The sequence below is a fragment of the Leptopilina boulardi genome, unplaced genomic scaffold, assembly GCF_019393585.1.
Source record: "Leptopilina boulardi isolate dan_hultmark-lab unplaced genomic scaffold, ZJU_Lbou_2.1 LbouV2_13, whole genome shotgun sequence".
NCBI lineage: Eukaryota > Metazoa > Arthropoda > Insecta > Hymenoptera > Figitidae > Leptopilina > Leptopilina boulardi.
Window position 1 is genome coordinate 1,080,867 of NW_026137674.1, and position 24,460 is coordinate 1,105,326.

General features: G+C 32.4%; 1 protein-coding gene across 2 annotated transcripts in view; it reads right to left on the bottom strand.

Moving 5' to 3' along the window:
* Positions 1-700: 700 nt before the first annotated feature.
* LOC127291230 (putative sodium-dependent multivitamin transporter) overlaps positions 701-24,460 on the bottom strand; it is a 425,330-nt gene continuing 401,570 nt past the window's right edge. The window contains exons 14-16 of one of the 2 annotated variants that reach the window (XR_007844561.1): positions 24,276-24,428; positions 8,081-8,203; positions 701-787 (exon numbers count right to left, since the gene is read on the bottom strand). Coding sequence is in view for 1 of the 2 variants with exons in the window: in XM_051320216.1 (XP_051176173.1) it covers positions 24,158-24,428 (271 nt within the window). In the remaining variant the exon portion in view is untranslated. Of the gene's footprint in view, positions 788-8,080; positions 8,204-24,142; positions 24,429-24,460 lie in introns of those variants that run through there. The other variant, XM_051320216.1, reaches the window with a different exon arrangement.

Below are 24,460 nucleotides of genomic sequence, written 5' to 3' on the forward strand. Positions count from 1 at the left end.
GATCGGAGGAATTCCTGTAATTTTCCGGAAAATGGTTTTTCTTTAAAAATAATGCAATTTTTTTCCGTTTTTTCCATTTTTAGGAAAAAATAAAAAAATTAACAAAATGCTATTTAGACTGGTCCCTGTGATCGCAATGATTTCTGGAATTTTCCGGAAATTGATTTTTCTTTAAAAATATAGCCATTTTTTTATTTTCCGATTTTACATTTTTAGGAAAAAATAAAAAAATTAGCAAAATGCTAATTCGACTGGTCCCTGTGATCGGAAGGATTTCTGGAATTTTCCGGAAAATGGTTTTTCTTTAAAAATAATGCGATTTTTTTATTTCCGTTTTTTACATTTTTAGGAAAAAATAAAAAAATTGTAATTTTCAATTTTTTAATTTACATATAGATATGTATCGTGTTCAGACAGCAGGACGCCGGTACGATGTCCTGGGACTGGTAGGTTGTATAAAAAAGATGGAAAGTCGACGTTCGTTGCAGGCAAGTCTCATATCCAAAAATGTTTGCCCAAAATTTTCGAAGGCCAGTTCATAAACAATCTGCATAAAAATTCTTTAGAGACCATTAGTGATCATGCGAATTGTTTTAGGAAATCGAAAGAAAGGTATAACATTTTATAGTAAAAACAATATTTATTACTTAAAATTTTTTTATCTAAAAATACATGTCTCAAGATAATCAAAAATTATTATTTTTTTTCAAAATGGCGTCTTAGAAAATGGCTGCCAAAAGTAGTCCTCTCTAAAAGTGGTTCACACTTTCTCTCTGCAACTGTTAATCTAAAATGAAAAAAGTAAATAGTTTCTTAATCTGTACCATTTTTGCTATTGTGTTGACTAGAATCAGAATTTTTTATTAAAAAATAACCGAATGACAGACTTTTGAATTTTTTTGCCATAATTTTGCAACTTAAATTGTTTATAACTTTTTTAAATATTAATGAATTTTTAAAATTCTAGTCCACACGAAAACTAATACTTGACTGCCGACTATTACTATATGACTAAACTATTTTCCATCAAACACGCGCGAGTCAAAAACTTCCCATTTGTGTAGAGCCGGCTAGTACTCAGCAGTGGCTGCCAAGGTCGTTTATGTTTACTCGCGCGTGTTTGACGGAAAATAGTTTTTCAATAATATTTCGTAAACGGCTATTCCAATTGCAAAAATATTTTACAAAAATGTTTGTAAGACCCGACCCTAGTGAACATTTTTTTTGGGATAAGTTTTCACTGACTGAAAATTTTTCAGATAAACGAAGCCCTTGAAAATTTGGAAACGTAAATTGTCACTGTGAAACAAAAAAATTCATAACTTTTTTCGAAATAAAAGAATCACATTTATACAAAGTTTGTCGTCTTAAGGATAGTTTAAACTATAATTCCTGTGAATTTTGTCAAAAAATATTTATAACTTTGTTTTTTAGAGCGAGTTGAAGTGAAAAATTAAATTAAACTTGTGTTTTCTAAAAATTCAGTTTTTTTCGATTTATTCGAAAACCGAAAAAGATAGAGATTTTTTTCATAGAAGGAAAAAAATGCGGCATAAAATTTCCAGTAATGTAGTAATAAACAAAATTCTTTTTTTAAATCGATTTTTCAAGCGTCAGGGTCCAAGTCGAACAGCCGTACAAATTTTATGCGTTCTTTTACTTTCCGGCGGCTCAAATGATAAAAAATAATTTTTTAGCTTTCCACGAGGTGCAACTGGCATTGAATATTCTACAAAAAAAGAACTATGAGCCGGTGGTCCCTGAGCCAATTTCCGGCTATTAAAAATGATATTTGCAAATTAGCAAACACCTTAAATCAACAAGCCTGGAAGAACAGGATGACTTATAAACTGCGAATAAGCACTATTTTAAAAGATGAGAAAGTTATTCAATTTGGAGCAACTGGACTAATTGATTCGGAAAATTTACATTGCGTTGCATTTCAATCGGAATACTATCCGCCGATAGTATATAATGCAACATACGGGTTTGTTGATTCAACCTACAAACCTGTACCCTCTCTAATTGGATGCTTCCAATTATTAACATTTGGAATTAAAGTGTTTGGAAGGGTAAGTAGAAAATAGAGAGACTTTTAGGGTAATCGCCTTTAGGTCTATTAAGTATAAACAATTTAAAATTTGGACACAATTAATGACCCAAGTAGCACGATATATCATGTCACGGTGATATCACCGGCGAATGTCACCGTGACATCAGGAAAATGTCAAAATGTCCGCCTTACGGTGATATCACACGGTGACATTGAGATGATATCATGGTAACATCAAGGTGATATCACAGTCATATCACGGTGATATCATGGTAACATCAAGGTGATATCACGATGATATCATGTTGATATTTTACAGGGACTTAAAATTTTTAATAATTTAAAAAATAATAATAAATAAAAAAAATAATAAAAATAGTAAAAAATAATAATTTTTAAAAAATTTTAAATCCCTGTAAAATATGAACATGATATCACCATGATATGACTGTGATATCACCTTGATGTCACCATGATATCACCTCGATGTCACCGTGTGATATCACCGTAAGGCGGACATTTTGACATTTTCCTGATGTCACGGTGACATTCCCCGGTAATATCACCGTGACACCTGGTTGATATATCGTGCTACTTGGGTATTCTCGTATAAAAAAGTTATTTTTTATTAATTATATTATTATTATTAGTATATTACATGATTATTATTTTTCAGCTTACACCTGTCATGTATTCTCTGATGAGCTCTAAATCAGAAGAGCAATACAAATCAGTATTCAGCCACCTTCAAACGACAATACTCCATCGTTTTAAAAAATTAAAAACCGTAATAACTGACTTTGAAACGCCAGAGATGAACACGGTGCAAACTCAACTCCACAGGGAGGCACAGGGATGCCACTTTCACAGTGTAAAGGTAACAGAAACAAAATTAAATCTGATTAACAGATTCTGTTACTCAGATTCTGTTACTCAGATTCTGTTACTCAGATTCTGTTACTCAGATTCTGTTACTCAGATTCTGTTACTCAGATTCTGTTACTCAGATTCTGTTACTCAGATTCTGTTACTCAGATTCTGTTACTCAGATTCTGTTACTCAGATTCTGTTACTCAGATTCTGTTACTCAGATTCTGTTACTCAGATTCTGTTACTCATATTCTGTTACTCATATTCTGTTACTCATATTCTGTTACTCATATTCTGTTACTCATATTCTGTTACTCATATTCTGTTACTCATATTCTGTTACTCATATTCTGTTACTCATATTCTGTTACTCATATTCTGTTACTCAGATTCTGTTACTCAGATTCTGTTACTCAGATTCTGTTACTCAGATTCTGTTACTCAGATTCTGTTACTCAGATTCTGTTACTCAGATTCTGTTACTCAGATTCTGTTACTCAGATTCTGTTTCTCAGATTCTGTTACTCAGATTCTGTTACTCAGATTCTGTTACTCAGATTCTGTTACTCAGATTCTGTTACTCAGATTCTGTTACTTAGATTCTGTTACTCAGATTCTGTTACTCATATTCTGTTACTTATATTCTGTTACTCAGATTCTGTTACTCAGATTCTGTTACTCAGATTCTGTTACTCAGATTCTGTTACTCAGATTCTGTTACTCAGATTCTGTTACTCAGATTCTGTTACTCAGATTCTGTTACTCAGATTCTGTTACTCAGATTCTGTTACTCAGATTCTGTTACTCAGATTCTGTTACTCAGATTCTGTTACTCAGATTCTGTTACTCATATTCTGTTACTCATATTCTGTTACTCATATTCTGTTACTCATATTCTGTTACTCATATTCTGTTACTCATATTCTGTTACTCATATTCTGTTACTCAGATTCTGTTACTCAGATTCTGTTACTCAGATTCTGTTACTCAGATTCTGTTACTCAGATTCTGTTACTCAGATTCTGTTACTCAGATTCTGTTACTCAGATTCTGTTACTCAGATTCTGTTACTCAGATTCTGTTACTCAGATTCTGTTACTCAGATTCTGTTACTCAGATTCTGTTACTCAGATTCTGTTACTCAGATTCTGTTACTCAGATTCTGTTACTCATATTCTGTTACTCATATTCTGTTACTCATATTCTGTTACTCATATTCTGTTACTCATATTCTGTTACTCATATTCTGTTACTCATATTCTGTTACTCAGATTCTGTTACTCAGATTCTGTTACTCAGATTCTGTTACTCAGATTCTGTTACTCAGATTCTGTTACTCAGATTCTGTTACTCAGATTCTGTTACTCATATTCTGTTACTCATATTCTGTTACTCATATTCTGTTACTTATATTCTGTTACTCAGATTCTGTTACTCAGATTCTGTTACTCAGATTCTGTTACTCAGATTCTGTTACTCAGATTCTGTTACTCAGATTCTGTTACTCAGATTCTGTTACTCAGATTCTGTTACTCAGATTCTGTTACTCAGATTCTGTTACTCAGATTCTGTTACTCAGATTCTGTTACTCAGATTCTGTTACTCAGATTCTGTTACTCAGATTCTGTTACTCAGATTCTGTTACTCAGATTCTGTTACTCAGATTCTGTTACTCAGATTCTGTTACTCAGATTCTGTTACTCAGATTCTGTTACTCAGATTCTGTTACTCAGATTCTGTTACTCAGATTCTGTTACTCAGATTCTGTTACTCAGATTCTGTTACTCAGATTCTGTTACTCAGATTCTGTTACTCAGATTCTGTTACTCAGATTCTGTTACTCAGATTCTGTTACTCAGATTCTGTTACTCAGATTCTGTTACTCAGATTCTGTTACTCAGATTCTGTTACTCAGATTCTGTTACTCAGATTCTGTTACTCAGATTCTGTTACTCAGATTCTGTTACTCATATTCTGTTACTCATATTCTGTTACTCATATTCTGTTACTCATATTCTGTTACTCATATTCTGTTACTCATATTCTGTTACTCATATTCTGTTACTCAGATTCTGTTACTCAGATTCTGTTACTCAGATTCTGTTACTCAGATTCTGTTACTCAGATTCTGTTACTCATATTCTGTTACTCATATTCTGTTACTCATATTCTGTTACTTATATTCTGTTACTCAGATTCTGTTACTCAGATTCTGTTACTCAGATTCTGTTACTCAGATTCTGTTACTCAGATTCTGTTACTCAGATTCTGTTACTCAGATTCTGTTACTCAGATTCTGTTACTCAGATTCTGTTACTCAGATTCTGTTACTCAGATTCTGTTACTCAGATTCTGTTACTCAGATTCTGTTACTCAGATTCTGTTACTCAGATTCTGTTACTCAGATTCTGTTACTCAGATTCTGTTACTCAGATTCTGTTACTCAGATTCTGTTACTCAGATTCTGTTACTCAGATTCTGTTACTCAGATTCTGTTACTCAGATTCTGTTACTCAGATTCTGTTACTCAGATTCTGTTACTCAGATTCTGTTACTCAGATTCTGTTACTCAGATTCTGTTACTCAGATTCTGTTACTCAGATTCTGTTACTCAGATTCTGTTACTCAGATTCTGTTACTCAGATTCTGTTACTCAGATTCTGTTACTCAGATTCTGTTACTCAGATTCTGTTACTCAGATTCTGTTACTCAGATTCTGTTACTCAGATTCTGTTACTCAGATTCTGTTACTCAGATTCTGTTACTCAGATTCTGTTACTCAGATTCTGTTACTCAGATTCTGTTACTCAGATTCTGTTACTCAGATTCTGTTACTCAGATTCTGTTACTCAGATTCTGTTACTCAGATTCTGTTACTCTGAATCTGTTAGTAAGATTCTTAGTAACAGAATCTGAGTAACACAATTTGAGTAACAGAATCTGAGTAACAGAATCTGAGTAACAGAATCAGAGTAACAGAATCTGAGTAACAGAATCAGAGTAACAGAATTTGTGTAACAAATTCTGAGTAACAGAATCTAAGTATAGTGCAATACATTATATTAGATAAAACTTTTTTCTAGGCCATTTCGACTAAAGAGGGTACGTTGCATTTAACAAAAATTGCCGAACACAACCTGGAATTGTCAATCTATTTGAAAAAGTAACACTGCTTTCACTGCTTCCTCCGGAGTACATCGAATGTGCGTTCGAAAACATTACAGAGGAGTTCATCTATTCTAAAGATGAAATTTCCTTCACAAATAAAGACGCCAAGGAGGACAGTTTGAACTGTAAATTTTCACCTCGTGAAATTATTCAACCCTTCGTTGAATATTTTACGAAGCAGTGGTTGAGGAGAGTAGGTGTTGATAAATTGTCAGTCTTCAACTCCCCTCACAGAACCAATAATTTATTAGAAAGATTTAATAGTACTCTCCATTCGTTTTTGGGGAACCATAAATCTATTGTCAGCTGCATTGGTTAGTATTTCTTGTAATACTCGTGTAATATCGTGTAATTCATAATAATAATGGTGATTTGAGGTGTAATACCGTTAATCCACTGTACACGTTTTTAACTATACCCAAGTAGCACGATATATCAACCAGATGTCACGGTGATATCACCGAGGAATTTCACCGTGAAATCAGGAAAATGTCCGCCTTACGGTGACATCGAGGTGATATCATGGTAACATCAAGGTGATATCATCGTATGCGTCTAAAAATCTTGATTTTAGTAAAATATTATTTGTTTTTACTTAGATCCTGTGGCAAATGAAATTCTGCCAAAGGAAAAATTCGTTTGTTATATTTGCGACCGTCAGTTCACTGGTCCTTCTTTTTTAAAGCTGCACCAAAAAAGAGTACATGATCTAGTGCAAGATGAGCCCATCGTTGTAGCAGAGCCCAGCACTTCTACTGGTAATATATTAAATATTTTTATAAATCCAATTCAATAGCTCACACTTACGCTTAATTACTAACAAACATTACAATTTAACAACACTATTACTTTACAGCAATAGGAAAAAAATAAATATACGAAAAAATATAGAAAAATGAATAAAGTAACTTTTGTTACTTTAAAAGTAAATTCTGAATATATCAACCAGATGTCACGGTGATATCACCGAGGAATGTCACCGTGACATCAGGAAAATGTCAAAATGTCCGCCTTACGGTGATATCACACGGTGACATCGAGGTGATATCATGGTGACATCAAGGTGATATCACAGTCAAATCACGGTAATATCACCATGATATCATGTTGATATTTTACAGGGATTTAAAATTTTTAATAATTTAAAAAATAATAATAAATAAGAAAAATAATAAAAATAACAAAAAATAATAATTTTTTAAAAATTTTAAATCCCTGTAAAATATTAACATGATATCACCATGATGTCACCATGATGTCACCATGATGTCACCATGATGTCACCATGATATCACCATGATATCATCTCGATGTCACCTTGTGATATCACCGTAAGGCGGACATTTTGACATTTTCCTGATGTCACGGTGACATTCCCCGGTGATATCACCGTGACATTGATATGTCGTTAATATATCGTGCTACTTGGGTAGTAAAATTGACTATTTTCGGAATAATTTTTACTATTTCAGGAGTAAATTTGATTATTTTCGAAGTGAAATTTACCAGAAATGTGGAGAAACTCAAGACAGTTCAGGTTTTACGTTCAAAGCAGTAAAAGTTATTCTTTTCGTTTTTCCATTTTTCTCCGTGAGAAAAATTTTGATTTTCCAATCAAAATTGGAAAATTTTCATTTTTTAAAAAAAAATTATATCTTCTATTTAAATAAATATTTAATAATTGAATTTTATTAATAAATAGATTTACCTTTCCGTCTCCTACACATTTCTATTTTCGTCTACCATATTCCATATTTTAATTTTATTTTTTAAATACATTTTCTCTCCTTAACCTTTTTTAATAATCCCTCCTATATCCTTCTTTATGTGACATTCAAGATTCTTTACAGCACCTTGTTACTCAAAGAGAAGAAAACGGCAAATATATTGTAAAAAATGTGACCTTTTTTCAAATTTGAAAGTTGTCGCTCCTCATTCACATGAATGAAAGTCATTCAAATCAGAATTATATAAATTTTGAAAATTTACCAAATCAAGTAAATTTTGAATCATCACTGGAGGCCATACAGGATACCATTCCAAATCCTCAAATGTACTTCAACAATCCATCAGTTAAGGCCATTACAATTCCAAAATCAAATTCTCGAAATCCTGGTATGGTTCAATAAAAAAAGTTAAATTAATTACAAATAATTAAAATAATTAAAAACGTAGTTACTAAAATTTAAATTAACACTATTTTTAGAATAAAATAACCAAGACTGAAACTAGTATTAAAGTAAAATTAAAACTAAATCGTAATCTAAAATTAAAACTAAAATTAAATTCTAAAATAAAACTAAACCTTAAATTTAAACTTAAACTAAAATTAAAATTGAAACTGAATCTTAAACTAAAATTAAATCTAAAATTTATACTAATACTTAAAAATATGAAGCATTCATAGGCTCTCAGTCCGGGGATTATTAATATATTATGTAATTTCTTATTCTAATTTAATTAAATTTACATGACACATCGATTCTGAGAAGCAAATGAGTTCAAACATGTGGTCGATAAATCGTAAACATAAATGTTTAGGGAAGTATCACCCACATTCTATTATCTTTAATACAAAGAAACAATAGTATTGTCAAAATTTAAAGGGACATTATATTCTTAATTTCTATTATTCAATATAATGAGACACGTGCTAACTATATTACCAGATAAGATTGTAAACACGTAGTAAAATTTATGAATGAAAATGCGCTAGTATTTATCTTGTTCTTTTTTTTTTGCTTTACCAAATTCTATGTCTATATTTTTATATTCTTCTCTTTTATTTTTAAGTTAGTTGTCGCTTTTCAAACTAAATTAGAGGAATCTTTCCAATAATTATTTAGTTTTTTAGCTTTTGTTATTAACTTTTAAAATTCTTTTACTTGTTTAAACAATTGACTGTTTATCGTTTCAAAGAATTTTATGCTAAAGAAAATAATAATAATAATAATAAATAATAAATAAAGAATTAATTATATTTATTTAAATTATGAAAATAACAATCAACCTGACAATATTGCTGCTTTGTTTATGAAAACGATTGTGGGTCTTTCCTTATTACTTCTCTCAATTCTGAATAGAACAAAATTTACTTGGATTTGATTTAATATTTATAAACAAATAAAAATAAACATTAACACACCTTGATTTAGTGATTATATCACTTGTTAATGGAGTTTGTATATTGGTTTTATAGCTTTGAAAAATCTACAAAAAAAATATGAAATAAATTATTTAAGGATATTATAAACTTTACCTAACAAAACTTTTAGGGTTAGTTTCTCCTAACTCTATTTTTAAATTTTCTATTGTTGGTATAAAAAGATTAAACTTTAATGACCTATCATATTTCAACAATATATTGTCAAACTATGACGTATACATTAAATTTCAATGGATTTATCACTGAAAAACCCTACTAGATAATTAATTTGAATAAATTAATTATATCCTATTCTAACTATTTCTTTGGATTGTCAGGATCATCTCTATAGTTTAATCTTTCAAATTGTCATGTGGATCGCCTATTGCAATGCACATGGCATATAAGAATATTAAACAAGAATTACGATTTAATCTTTGATACCACTCTTGGACAATCAATAGTGTTGGTAGAGATCTTTAGAAAGCCCCTGACCATTGATTTTCCGTGGCTTGACTTAGAAGAATTGTTGTTGATATTGTTGTTGTTTTGTTAAATAATAATTTATTTGATTGAAGATTTGGAAAGTCAGTCGTGTTGGTAGAAATCTTTCGAAAGCTCCTGACAATAGACTTTCCTCCTCGACAATTGTTAATTGTTAATTTGAGAAGAACCAATCGTATTGGTAGAAATCGTTAGAGAGCCCCTAACAATTGGTCTCTCAAATATAACAATTCAAAATAAATTTTATTTTTAATTACGATTTAATCTTTGAAATCTTTCTCGCCCAGAGATGCAGATCGTTTAGGTAGAGATCGTTAGAAAGCCCCCAACAATCTGTAACTCTCAAGTTTGAAAGACTTGACTTTGTAGATTTGTTACTCTGAAATTTCCTTATATTAAAATATAAAAGAAAGCTCTTACCAGTATAAACTGTTCAGATCAAAAGAGACAGAAACGTGCATTTACTCGGCTTATATAGTTGCGTCCTTACCCTTAATTTTCTGGGGTAAGTAAAATTCAAAATGTGCAAGTGTGTAAGTAAAGAATTTCAAATTGATTGAGCAAAAATCCGCGAGTTTCCCTCACCACTTTACGCAAGGCGCTTCTCCCATGTATTTCTTACCGCCAGTTTCTCCCTCTATTTGGATTTTTCGCAGCGTCTATTTTCGAATTGCCAATTACATTTAAATTATTTTCAAAGGACAGAGATATTTTTCTCTCTCTAATTCCGTTTCTAACGTTCGCCAAGAACAATGCCATTGTCTAGCTGTCAATCATTTTTCTCTAACTGATTTTCATTTTCTAAAAACTTTAATTTCTCAAAAAATAATAATTCTAAAATTATTTAACTTTTACCATTAATTTTTAAATAATTTTTACTTTAATGCAACATAAAATTTTATTCAATTATTATTAATTTCAGCAATTTATAAAATAATTTTTATTATTTTATTTTCCAAATAATTTAAAGAAAAAATATAAAATAAATTTATTCTTTAAATAATAATCCATATAAATTATTTATTTATAAAAAAGAAACTTTAAATTTAAATTAAATTAATAATTCTCATAATTCGTATTTATATCTACCTTCTCTTTCTATTATTTTTCCTGTTTATATTTTCATTGTGTTATCTAAAGATATCTTCTCTCTCTTTCTATTAATTTCAGAAATTCAATTTATCTAGTTTTAATTTCATTACTTTGTATAATTTAATTTTTAATATTTATTCATTCATAGTTTTTAAACAATTTATAACTATTTTGTAATAAAATTTTTGACTATTGAAATACCATTTCAAATACTAAAATTAAACTAATATTTTAATCTAATTTAAAATGAAAATATACATTAACACTAAAAAAGCCTAAAATTAAAGTAAAATAAAACACACATATGCCCAAGTAGCACGATATATCAACCAGATGTCACGGTGATATCACCGGGGAATGTCACCGTGACATCAGGAAAATGTAAAAATGTCCGCCTTACGGTGATATCACACGGTGACATCGAGGTGATATCTTGGTGACATCAAGGTGATATCACAGTCATATCACGGTGATATCATGGTGATACCACCGTGATATGATGTTGATATTTTACAGGGATTTAAAATTTTTTAAAAATTATTTTTTATTATTTTTATTATTTTTTAAATTATTAAAAAATTTAAATCCATGTAAAATATCAACATGATGTCACGGTGATATCACCATGATATCACCATGATATCTTTATAATATCACCGTGATATAACTGTGATATCACCTTGATGTCACCATGATATCACCTCGATGTCACCATGTGACATCACCGTAAGGCGGACATTTTTACATTTTCCTGATTTCACGGTGAAATTCCCCGGTGATATAACCGTGACATCTGTTTGATATATCGTGCTACTTGGGCATGAGTGAAACCATAAGGGTTCCGTTACAGTTCACTGCGTGAACGGAACCCTAAAAAGACTAAAACTAAAGTAGAAACTAAAATTATAATCTAAATTAAAACTTAAACTAAAAATCTACAAAACTTTCATTTTTAATTAAAACTAAAACTAAAATTTTTACTAACACTAAAAAAATTAAAACTATATTTTTGGTTTCAGAATTTACTCTTTTGAACCACATGAAATCAATTCATGATTTCATGAGCACATTGATGATTCCATTGAATCTAATTGTACTGTTTACAATGACGACCTAGAATTTCCTCAATCCAACAATCCTATAAACAATATTCATGTAGGTGATGAAAAAAAAAGAAAAATCGAATATATCATTGTACGTAGAAATAATGAGTATCTGCAAATTGATGAAGAAGAAATGGACAAATATTTGATAGTCGAGTACTAAAAAAAATCAGAAACTTAGCATCGTCTACAATTTTCGTCACTCGCACACTCACTCACGATGTCATAAAATTTTTTTTTTTACAAAAATACAGAAATGCACTCGCGAAAGAGACATTCAATTAATGTCTCTATTTGAAATATCGACACTATACATGTGAAACATGTTGATGAAAAATAAAGTTTGTGTCTGTTTCTAATAACGTCAAGGGTACATGTAAATCTTTAAACTATTTTTTTCTCTTTTCGTGTTTGTTTCGTATTTCTAATTTTCTGTAAAAATGTTGATTAAATGGTTACGCTTAAATATTAAAGCTGGCTAAAAAATGCTTCGAAACAATAATTGTTTAGAGTATCAATTTAAATGGTTATTATAAAATTTCGCAATTACAAGTGTAAAATTAATAAGTTAAACGTCCAATGAACGAAAATTTGTTAGTAAAGCATTTTTTAATAGTGTATTAATTTTTATCTTCATTCGAAAAATTAGACAATGTTTACAAAATTGACTTAAAAATTATACTAAATACAATAAATTTAAATTAATGGAATTATTCACCTTATGTGAAACTACGCCCAAGTAGCACGGAATATTGGTTGAATGTCACGGTGATATCAAGTGGAAATATTCCAGTGACATTCAGGCGATACCACGATGTCTGCTTCATGGGTACATTTCATGGTGATATTCCTGTGATATTCGTATGATGCTGAGGGAATATTCCCGTGAAATCCATGTAATATTAAGGGGTATTCCTGTGATATTGAGCGGAATACTCTTGTGATATTGATGGAATATTCCTCTGATATTTAAGGAATATCCCTGTGATATTGAGAGAATATTCCTGTTATTTATAAAATTATAAAATATTGTTTGTTTTAAATATTTAAATTAAAAAAAATATGTAAATGAAAAAAATTAATCTTATCAGTATTACTGGAATATTCCCTCAATATCTGAGGAATACTCTCTTAATATTACAGGAATATTCCGCCCAATATCACAGGGATATCCCCTCAATATTACATGAATTTCACAGAAATATTCCCTTAGTATCATACGAATATCAAGCGAATTTTACACGAATATCACCGTCGAATGTCCCCATGAAGCGAACATTATGATATCGCCTGAATGTCACAGGAATATTCCCACTTTATATCACCGTGACATTCAACCAATATTCCGAGCTACTTGGGCGATTGTATATGGTACTGATTCGTAAATATAGTAGTTACTACCGTGTAATGTGTCATTAGGATTAAACAAAGAACGAAATCTTTACACCACTTTTTTTTTATTTTCAGTATTTGTTTCATATTTCTAGTTTACTGCAAAAATTTTGATTAACTGGTTAAGCTTAAATATTAAAGCTGGATGAAAATGCTCTGAAACAATAATTGTTTAGAGCATCAATTTAAATAATTATAAAATCTCGCAATATAAAATGTGAAATAAAGGTACGATAAACATTGAATGAACCAAAATTTACTGCCAAATCCTTTCATAACCCTTTAAGGTATACGAATTAATAATCACAATACCATCCTTTAGTATATGGGTGACATCACCGTGACATCAGGAAAATGTCAAAATGTCCGCCTTACGGTGATATCACCGTGATATTATGTTGATATTTTACAGGTCGTTAAAATTTTTAATAATTTAAAAAATAATAATAAATAAAAAAAAATAATAATTTTTAAAAAATTTTAAGTCCTTGTAAAATATAAACATGATATCACCATGATATCACCCCGATGTCACCGTGTGATATGACCGTAAGGCGGATATTTTGACATTTTCCTGACGTCACGGTGACATTCCCCGATGATATCACCGTGACATCTAGTTGATATAACGTGCTACTTTCGTATCAACTCTACAAAAAATAAAAAAAATTTTTGAAAAATTCCTTTTGTGCAACTATATCCTAACTTTCAGTTAAAATTCAGTAAAATATCCGGAACAAATTTTCTCCGTGTATCCTTTAAATGATCCTTAATAATAATTGTTCATTTTTTAGTTAGAAAAAAGGTTATTAATTTTTTTGTTGCTCAGTGTTAGAATAGGGCTTTATATTGTAGCGAATTTTATAAGTGTGCACGGGGTGTTGAAGAATTTGTGGTCTGCGGTGTAATTATAATCGTCGATGTCCGGAGAATTTCCGAAAAACTCCGAAAAATCGTCGTTGTACGCGGTAGAGTCGTCGGCGATGCGAATCTGAGATTCACATTCGCAGGTGTCTGGGAGCGAGAAGCATCAATTACCCGTTAGCGGGGTGAGTAAAAAGAAAATTGGTTGTTGGCGCGTAGTGCGCTAAAATAATTTTATTAAATTAAATGAAATATTCCAGTTCTTGTGCCGGGTGCCGGATTGATCTATAAAAAAGTCGAAGATCCGAGTCACCAATTTTTTCCACAAAATTATAAGCTGCAATCGAGGGCTATAACGAGACAAATCCGTTGGCGTGGCGTCTACAAAATCATTTCTTTTGTACGAGTCCTGTGTGACGAAATTACCTGACGTGGCGCTGCCAAGGATTGCGAGTATCCTGATTGTCAAGCGAAAAATCTGATTGACCGCTGTCGATACAAATTTTAATTCATTTCGATCGGCATCGAGCTCCAGACACACTAAGAAATAATCAGCTAAGTATCTGCGAATTTTAAACAATTGTTATCGTCCCATTTTGATCGAATTGATTTTTTTTAGTCGCTAAACTTATAGCGCGATTTTATACTGGAATTTGTTGTTTAAATGACTAACGCTTTTATACAAGTTTTTAATCAGATTCCCAGAATCAAATATTATTGTTATAAAATAAAAATCTAATTTATTAAAGGTTTAACAAATCGTAGTTTTAAATCGTATAGATGGAATGCGTATGAATTTTATGTGTGAATTGCGCTCAATTGTTTTTTGATATTTCTCGTGAAATTGTCGATAATTTCTAGATCCACAATCTAATTGAAATAAATTTGAGAAATTGTTAATGTTAATATTCGCTCGTACTTATTTTTTATTTCTCGTTTAATATTCAATTTTTGGTGAAATTCCTAAATTGTTTATTTATTTATTTATTTATTTATTTACATGTATTTACGGAGAGTGCCCTTTCGTACATAAGTACTTAATAATAAAGTTTATAGCCAAACAAATTTTTTGAAAGAAGTGTGGACACATGCAAAATAATTAATTATAGCAAAATATAAGTTCACGCAACGTAGCTACAAAGTTATTAATTGTGACTCCATAAAAATCAATCCTGTCATTGTACAAGTTAGCCTCTCTAGTTAGCCGTGGTATTACAGAGTTATCGCTATAGTCAGTACGGTTTAGTTGAAGTTTGAACAAAGTTATTCCCAAACACCTCGCAGCAAAACGCAGAAACTTATTCTGTACACGCTCAATTTCAATCAACAAAGATTCCTGATAAGGTAGCCAAATAATGCAGGCGAACTCGAATATTGATTTAACTAGTGAAAAATAAAGAATCTTTAAAGCTAATGGATTTTTGAAACAAGATGCACTTCTTGTGACAAAGCCCAAGGTCCTGTTAGCCTTCGTAATAATATTTTCAATATGCGCTCGAAAGTCAAGAGCGGAATCTAAAGTAACACCCAGGTCTCGCACCATGCTCACTCTAGTAACAGTCTCATTACCAATCTTATAATCAAACTTAAAAAAAGCTTTTTGTTTAGTAAATGAGATAACGCTACATTTTTTAGTATTTAAAAAAAGATTGTTTTTTATTGACCAATTTACAAGTTTATCAAGATCAGCCTGGAGATGAATACAATCTTGCTCAGAGGTAATAGTTTTATATAATTTGAGATCGTCCGCGAAAAGTAAAAATAAACTGTGATGAAATAAGGGATGAATTTTATTAATAAAAAATAAGAAGAAAAGAGGACCAAGGTGCGAGCCCTGAGGTACTCCTGAAGTTGCCAGAAAAACCACAATCAATGCGAACAGATAAAAATCTTTCATTGAGGTAGCTATTGACCCAATTAATCATACCGCGAGAAAAACCAAGAGCCTCGAGCCTTGCCACCAACAATGCATGATCAACTTTGTCAAAAGCCTTCGCGAAATCTGTGTATATAGCGTCAACCTGCATAGATTTTTCGAGACTAGAGATTGTATAATTAGTGAACAAAGTAAGATTAGTTAAAACTGACCTACGCTTCATAAAGCCATGCTGCTCATCAATTAGTAAATGCTCCGTTCGACTGTATAATTCATCAAATACAATGCTTTCAAAGATTTTAGAGACGGCGCCAAGCAGAATTATGGGCCTATAGTTAGTGACGTTACTCTTATCCCCGTCCTTGAAAACAGGTACGACTATACCTCTTTTCCAGTTTAACGGAAATATACCAGATGATAATGAGCGATTAAATAATATAAACAAAGGCTCAACAAATGCAGAACAGCATGACTTTAAGAGAGAAGGCGGAATATTATCTGGTCCAGCACCTTTATTTACATCCAAATTCTTTAGTTTTGATAAAATTGTTTTTCTATCTATAGTAAAATTACCAATAGTACAACTATTCACATGATCAGAATCGGAATTTAATACATTGTCAGAAGGTAATGAATATACTGAACTAAAGTAGTCACGAAAGAGATTAGCAATATTATAATTAGTGTTCGCTGTTAAATCGCCATAAAATACATTTTTTGGAATTCTTGATTCATGTCGCAAAGTATTAACGTAATTCCAAAATTGTTTAGGATTTGAAATAACAGAATTTTCTACTTTAGTTATGTAATTATTAAAAGCTGATTTAGATAAGGATTTACACATTTCGCGTAGTTTAGAGAATTCTAAGTAATCGATTGGGTCATTGGTACATTTAAATTTTCGATGCGATATTTTTTTCAAAAAGACTAAACGTTTAAGTTCGTGAGAAAACCAAGGCATGAAAGTATCATTATAAATTTTTTTAATAGGTACAAAAAAGTTAAAAGCGGTATACACATAGTCATAAAAAGCAGAGACAGCGTCATCCAAATTAGTAGAATTTAAAATTAAATCCCAATCAGCATTACTTAGAAAACTGAATATACCACCTAAGTTAGCTCTAGTGAAGTCAAGTTTAAAATAATTTTTATTTGAGGATAAAACAACAGTAGGTACCAAAAAATTGTGAATTGTAAATATTAAAGGCGGATGATACTGATCAATAGGTAGGATAGGATCAAAGGATTTATCAAGAGAATTATTTAATGAATTATAAAAAACTAAGTCTAAAATAGATCCGGCGAAATTAAAAAAAGAGTTTATTTGAACCAGATTTAGATAATCTAAAGAGTTTGATAAGCGGTGAGCGATGTCCTTACAGCGGCGAGATGAATCAGGTGTTGGCACACATGATGGTCCATTTTGAGGATCAGTGCTCCATGTGACGAGAGGCAAGTTAAAATCACCAATAATACAAAAAATGGCAGTTGGGTAGAGAGTATACAAATTTTCGATTATAGAGCAAAACGTTGAGTATATTGCCAAATTAGAATTTGGGGGAATGTAAGCTGTACCAATTATATATGTTGTTTGATTGAATTTACATTTGACGAAAATGTGTTCCACAGAAAAAATATTAGTTACTATAAGAGAGGCGTGTAATACTCTATTGCAGGCTATGAGCACCCCACCACCGCGTAAAAAGTCACTTGATTCATTGCACCTGTCACAACGAAAAATATTATAATTTAAGAGACCTAATTCTGATGAGTTAAAAGCTGTGGTAAGCCACGTTTCAGTAAAAATAACAATATTATGAGAAAAAGTTGGAAAAGATGTGCGTAATAAATTTAATTTAGATCTTAGGCCTTTAACATTCTGGTAATAGATAGAAATGTCACGTAAACTTCATGTTGAGGTGGTGTGTGGGCCGGTAGGCGGGGTGTCATGTGTAGAGAGGCCTGAATCCTTGGATCGAGATACGTTGATCTCAACACACACATCACTATTCGGCGAGACTATTTCTTCATGAGCGGGTTTGATGAGGAGCTGACTGGTTTCTGCGCAGATATTATGCGCGGCTCCCCGCGACGATAGGAGATTCGAAGACCCACTTCTCCCTTCTTTTCCCTCTCTAGCATCAGCTGTTTGGTTTCGTTGTAGCGACGCATTTGCATGGGAGTCTGATCCCAAGACAGAGAAAGATTCACTGGCAGAAATTGAGGTAAAGCTGTGTTGGTTTGTTTGAATATTCTGTATGCTTTCAACACGGCTGTGACACTTGATTCCTCCACGAAAGATATTCTCAGTGGTCGAGGACGTGGAAACATCTGTTGGAGTTTACCAAGACGAGTTAGTGAGCGAAATTTAGGGGTAATCTCTAATGAAAGAATACTTAAAAATTTTGTAATAAAAGTTGAGTCAAAGTCGGAAACTGTATTGCTGGAAGCTACATCATTTTCTGGAAGATTGAAAAACAATAAATTCGACTTGCGATAATTTCGCTCATCTAATTCCTTCCAGCAATCCGCCGTCACTGTTTCCGAACAACTCTTAAAATCATTTTTTAGTAACGCGACATCATTTTTAATACCTTCCATATCTTCATCGAGGACATCCAAACGGGACAAGGCTTTTTCGATATTCCCCACTCGGTCAGAGACATCATTAAGAGTGACTTTGAGAGGTTTTAATTGTAGCGAAAATTGACGTAGCTGTTCGGTCATCATGGTAGACAAGTCATCCTTCGTAATTGACGCCAACAAGCTGGGAGAGGGGGTCCTGGTGCAACATTTTCTTTTTGTTTTAATGCAACCAGGGTGATAAGGTACATTACACTTATCACACAGAACAACTTCCCTTTTAATATCATCACCACATCCGCGACACACCTTATCATTAAAATCCAGAACAGTTTTATTCATGACACTTTTAGGTTAGAAACACAATATCGATCGAAAAAGATGCCAAGAAAAAAGTAAAAACTCGAAAAAATAGTCAAGACTAATATAATAAAAAGTCCACTATCAATCAGTAATAAAAAGATAACTCTCGCACATACTATAAATTGTTAAACAGTATAAAATAAGAGAGACTACACCGAACACGTTGTGTCGAATACCAGCTTCAATGTCAATTGGAACAACAGCAACGCCTGATGGAGGAGATGAGGGGCGAGCTGGATCGTTTACGGGCTGAGCGAAAAAGTACATCGCAGGAAAACGAAATTCTTCGCCGTCAAGTCGTTCAACTAGAAGAAGCGAATAAACAGGCACATCAGAACGCGTTACGTAGTGTGAGTAACCATGACAAGGCTAAGCAAAGCCAAATTGATAAGAGTAACAATCAAAATAGTAGCTCAACGAAAAGTAAAGTCTCGAATATTAATCAAAATAATGACTCACTCGGCACGCGTAATCAAGAACAATGTGAAAATGGCCTTCAGTTTAATAATAGCGATTTAATTAACGGTATTTTGAAACAATTTCAAGCTTTACAAGTTAATTTAGTTTTGCCTATATTTGATCCGGACCGTTCTAACCCGGTTGAATTCGTAAGAAACTTTGAAAAATATTGTATTCGAAAAAATATTTCAGAAGCAGATCGATTATTAGTAATTGAAGATGCGCTGCAAGGGGCAGCAAAAATATGGTTCGATGCAATTACTATCCCTTTTGCGAATTATACCGAATTTAAAGAATTATTTTTGAAAGAATTTTTTTCATTAGAAGTTCGTATGCACGTAAAAAGCGAATGGGAAAATAAACGGTTTAATAATACTGAAAAATCCTTGCAAGTGTATTATAATCAGCAAGTTAAAGTCGCGAAATTGGCTGTACCTAAAATGGAAAAATATGAAATAAATTTTATAATAATCGGTCAATTTCCGCCACACGTGCGTGACATTTTGTCGACAATTGACTACGCTGATAGTGAGAGAATTTCTAAGGCACTTGCTCGGCTTGATCTGTCTGGGGGATGGAATAGATTCAAAAATAATTATAATTCAAGAAATAATTCGGAAGCCGCGTTGGGAACGAATAAAGCCTCTGGTCATTTTAGTAAACCGGATTCGCGAGAGGGAACAATAGGTTCGCATCTTGCTAATAATGATGATAAACCATAAGATTCGAACGAGGGATTTCGCAAAAACTTGCCGAATAATAATTGGCGGAATCATAATAATCAAGGTCAAAGATCGAATGGTCCACAGCGTCAATTCGGGGAAAGTTCTGCAGCAAAGTACCAGAATACACGCGATAATGAAGCCAATATGTAGTAATAGCCAATAAGTAATAGCGCAAATGTTCGAACAATTCAGCTGACGAAAAAGAATGAATTCGTAGAAACTCTTATGTGGGACGTAGAAGCACCGGTCGAAAATATTCGTAAATTTAAAATGCATATTAGTAGTCCGAGAATTTTGATGATGATAAGTGATACGGAATATAACATGTTGTTAGATTCAGGAAGCGAGGTAACTTGCATCTCCGAACAATTATATAAAGATTTACGACAAAATAATAATTTTTTGGAAATGCCGGTTGCAAATGTCGCGATACACGGAGCAGTTTCTAGTAAGCAAACGACTGTAAAAAAGCAAAGTCAATTAATCATACGGATCGGTAGCCAGGAAGTTCGTTTCCCATCATACTCTGAGTCTTGAAAAATCAAAATTTTTTTGCAAATCCGTGAAATTTTTGGGCATGATCGATTCGAGGTACGCGCGGATCCGGAAAAATTACAAACGATTCAGGATTTTCCCGCGCCACGAGATCGCAAACAGTTGCAGGGTTTTTTAGGAGTATGCGGATTTTCGCGTCGGTTTGCAATAAAGCATGCAGAGTTCGTCTCGACTTTTCGGGATTTGTTAAGGCCCAATACAAAATGAATTTGGACCGAACAGCATGAGGCCGCGTTTAACCAGATAAAATTAAATTTTTTGCACACGGTCACATTGCGTCACCTCGTCCCTGATTGTCGATTCAGACTTCAGACCGATGCGAGCGATGCCGGAATTTGAGGAGTTTTGTACCAGGTCAAGGAGGATGACCTGCGAATTGTGGCGATCACGAGTCGATGTGTTGACGCTATCTCTCATGGTAGCGAAAAAGGGGGATTGATCGCAAATCTTCGGATGAGTCGAGAATTATTGCACGATTTGCAAGAATTGTCGCACCTGCAAGCAAATGATGACATGACAAAGTGCTTATTAGAGAAATGTTCTCAGTTTCAGCAGTTTCGGAATGAGGCAGGTATTTTATACTGCAAATCGATCCGAGATGAGAATTGGAAACTGGTCATTCCTCAAGGCCTAATTTTATCACTTTGTACATCGATTCACGAGCAATTCGGTCATTCGGGATGTTACAAAATGCACAAATATATAAGTCGTTTCTTTTATTGGCGATATATGCGCAGGGATATTAAGGATTTTTCGCGTAATTGTGATTTATGCCAAAGAACTAAATACCTAAATTATGGCATGGAAGGGAAGTTTCAATTTGTTAAATCGAACGTTCCTAACGACATTATATCTGTGGATTTTTATGGTCCTCTCCCGACTTCGGTCGCGGGCGTCAAGTACATTTTTGTCATACAGGATTTATTTTTAAAATATGTTACCCTTTTTCCCATAAAGGCCGCGAAAACGAAAATTTGCTTGGACAAATTAACAAAGCGTTATTTTGTTGAGGTAGGAAAACCAAAGCGTATCTCGTCCGACAATGGCACGCAATTCACGGCCCACGCTTGGAAGTCGACGTCTCTTTTTCATCTATCCGCCATCCCCAGTCAAACCCGGTAGAGCGAACAATGCGCGAGTTCGGGCGTTTATTTCGCACATATTGTGCAAAAAGTCATGCGGGATGGGCAAAGCAAGTGGGTTTTATTCAAGACGTTTTGAATTTTTCGTGTCACCAAAGCACTGATCAGGTTCCGTACGAATTGCACTTTGGGACGGAAGTAAAAGAGCAAAACTATCAGTTATTTCCTCTACTGGAACGTAGACCGATTGACCGAGAGATTCAGATCGAATTGGCTCGGGAAAAGCTCAGGTTGGCTTTTGAAAAAAGGAGTAAAAACCAAGGTAAAGAGAGCCGCGTTAAGTTGAAAGAGGGAGATCTTGTGTTAATTCGGGTGCCGCATCCGTCAGTCGCGCTTAAGAAACAAATTTATAAATTTTTCCATCTTTATGAGGGTCCTTTTCGCATTGGCCAGAAAGTAAGCGAGAAGCATCAATTACCCGTTAGCGGGGTGAGTAAATAGAAAATTGTCCTCGTTGGTTGTTGGCGCGTAGTGCGCTAAAATAATTTTATTAAATTAAATGAAATATTCCAGTTCTTGTGCCGGGTGCCGGATTGATCTATAAAAAAGTCGAAGATCCGAGTCACCAATTTTTTCCACAAAATTATAAGCTGCAATCGAGGGCTATAACGAGACAAATCCGTTGGCGTGGCGTCTACAAAATCATTTCTTTTGTACGAGTCCTGTGTGACGAAATTACCTGACGTGGCGCTGCCAAGGATTGCGAGTATCCTGATTGTCAAGCGAAAAATCTGATTGACCGCTGTCGATACAAATTTTAATTCATTTCGATCGGCATCGAGCTCCAGACACACTAAGAAATAATCAGCTAAGTATCTGCGAATTTTAAACAATTGTTATCGTCCCATTTTGATCGAATTGATTTTTTTTAGTCGCTAAACTTATAGCGCGATTTTATACTGGAATTTGTTGTTTAAATGACTAACGCTTTTATACAAGTTTTTAATCAGATTCCCAGAATCAAATATTATTGTTATAAAATAAAAATCTAATTTATTAAAGGTTTAACAAATCGTAGTTTTAAATCGTATAGATGGAATGCGTATGAATTTTATGTGTGAATTGCGCTCAATTGTTTTTTGATATTTCTCGTGAAATTGTCGATAATTTCTAGATCCACAATCTAATTAAAATAAATTTGAGAAATTGTTAATGTTAATATTCGCTCGTACTTATTTTTTATTTCTCGTTTAATATTCAATTTTTGGTGAAATTCCTAAATTGTTTATTCTTCACATTATTTTTCAAACGCTTCGTTTATAAAAATAATTAATAATTTTTTTAAAATTAAAAATGAATTATTATTAAGGATCATTCAAAGAATAGTTTAAACTATAAATCATGTAAATTGTATGTTAAAGTATTCAAAACTTTACATTTTATAACGAATTAAAATGAAAATTTTAATAAAAAGTACACCCAGAGAAATGATTTATTTGAACCAAATAAAATATATTTGAGTTAAATAAACGTATATTTGTCTCAGAGCCTACTAACTTATTTATTTGGCTAAATAAAAATTTTATTTGTCAAAAATAAATTTTTCTTTAGCTCAAATAAATTTTTCATTTCAATGAAATAAAATATATTTGCAACAAATAAATGAGTTAGTAGGCTCGGAGACAAATATACCATTTCTCTGAGTGTAATTTTAAGAAAAATCTAGTTTTTTGCTTTTTTCTCAAAAACTGTTACAAATAGAAAAAAATCTATGAAAAGAAAAAAGATGCGTCAGAAAATTTCGTACAAGATAGTAATTTGAAAAAAATTATTTTTAAAAATGGATCTTTAACCAGGAGCCTACGAATACCGCTGTAGAAATTTTATTGTGTCGTTATAATATCCGGCGGCTCATATATGTAATTTAGACGTAATAGTTAATTTAAAAAAAAAATATTTTTGTTGATAAACGTTGCGTACTTTAGCTTCATTTCAATTCTGTTAAATATTGATTATATAAACACATAATTTTCATTATTAACATTTAATATGTAATAATTTTCTAATAAATTTAAATTATTATTGATAATATTAATTTTAATTTCTTTATAACAAACAATTACATACTCAATTTAATAGCGCTTGCGCGCGTTTAATTTTGCTAGTTTTTAACTAAAATAATTAAAAACAAAAGTGGGACGCTAACGCGTTCACCATACCGTAAAGGGTTAACACTGTATTTTTTTTAATTTGAGAAATTAGAAAACATTTGCAAAATTAATGTATAAATTAAAATTTATTTTAAACAAAATTATAATTTTTTTTAAATAACCTCAGTGGTATAGTCAGGCTCTACAAATAGTTCCGACATTGGCGATGAATGAGCAGATTCATAGGGATCTGATTGTGGCGAATTTAAAGAAGTAACATAAATGTCATACCGGTATATCTGAAGGTGACGATGAGCGTGAAGAAATGCGTGAAGATATACGAAAAGATGGTCGCGAAGAAGGAGAAGGCGGATGAGAATTGGTGGTGGAGTCTGGGGCGTCTTCTTGAGGCGTCGGGCCGCGAATTTCGGTTTTCCGTAACATCTGTAAATGAATTTATAATTATATAAGTAACA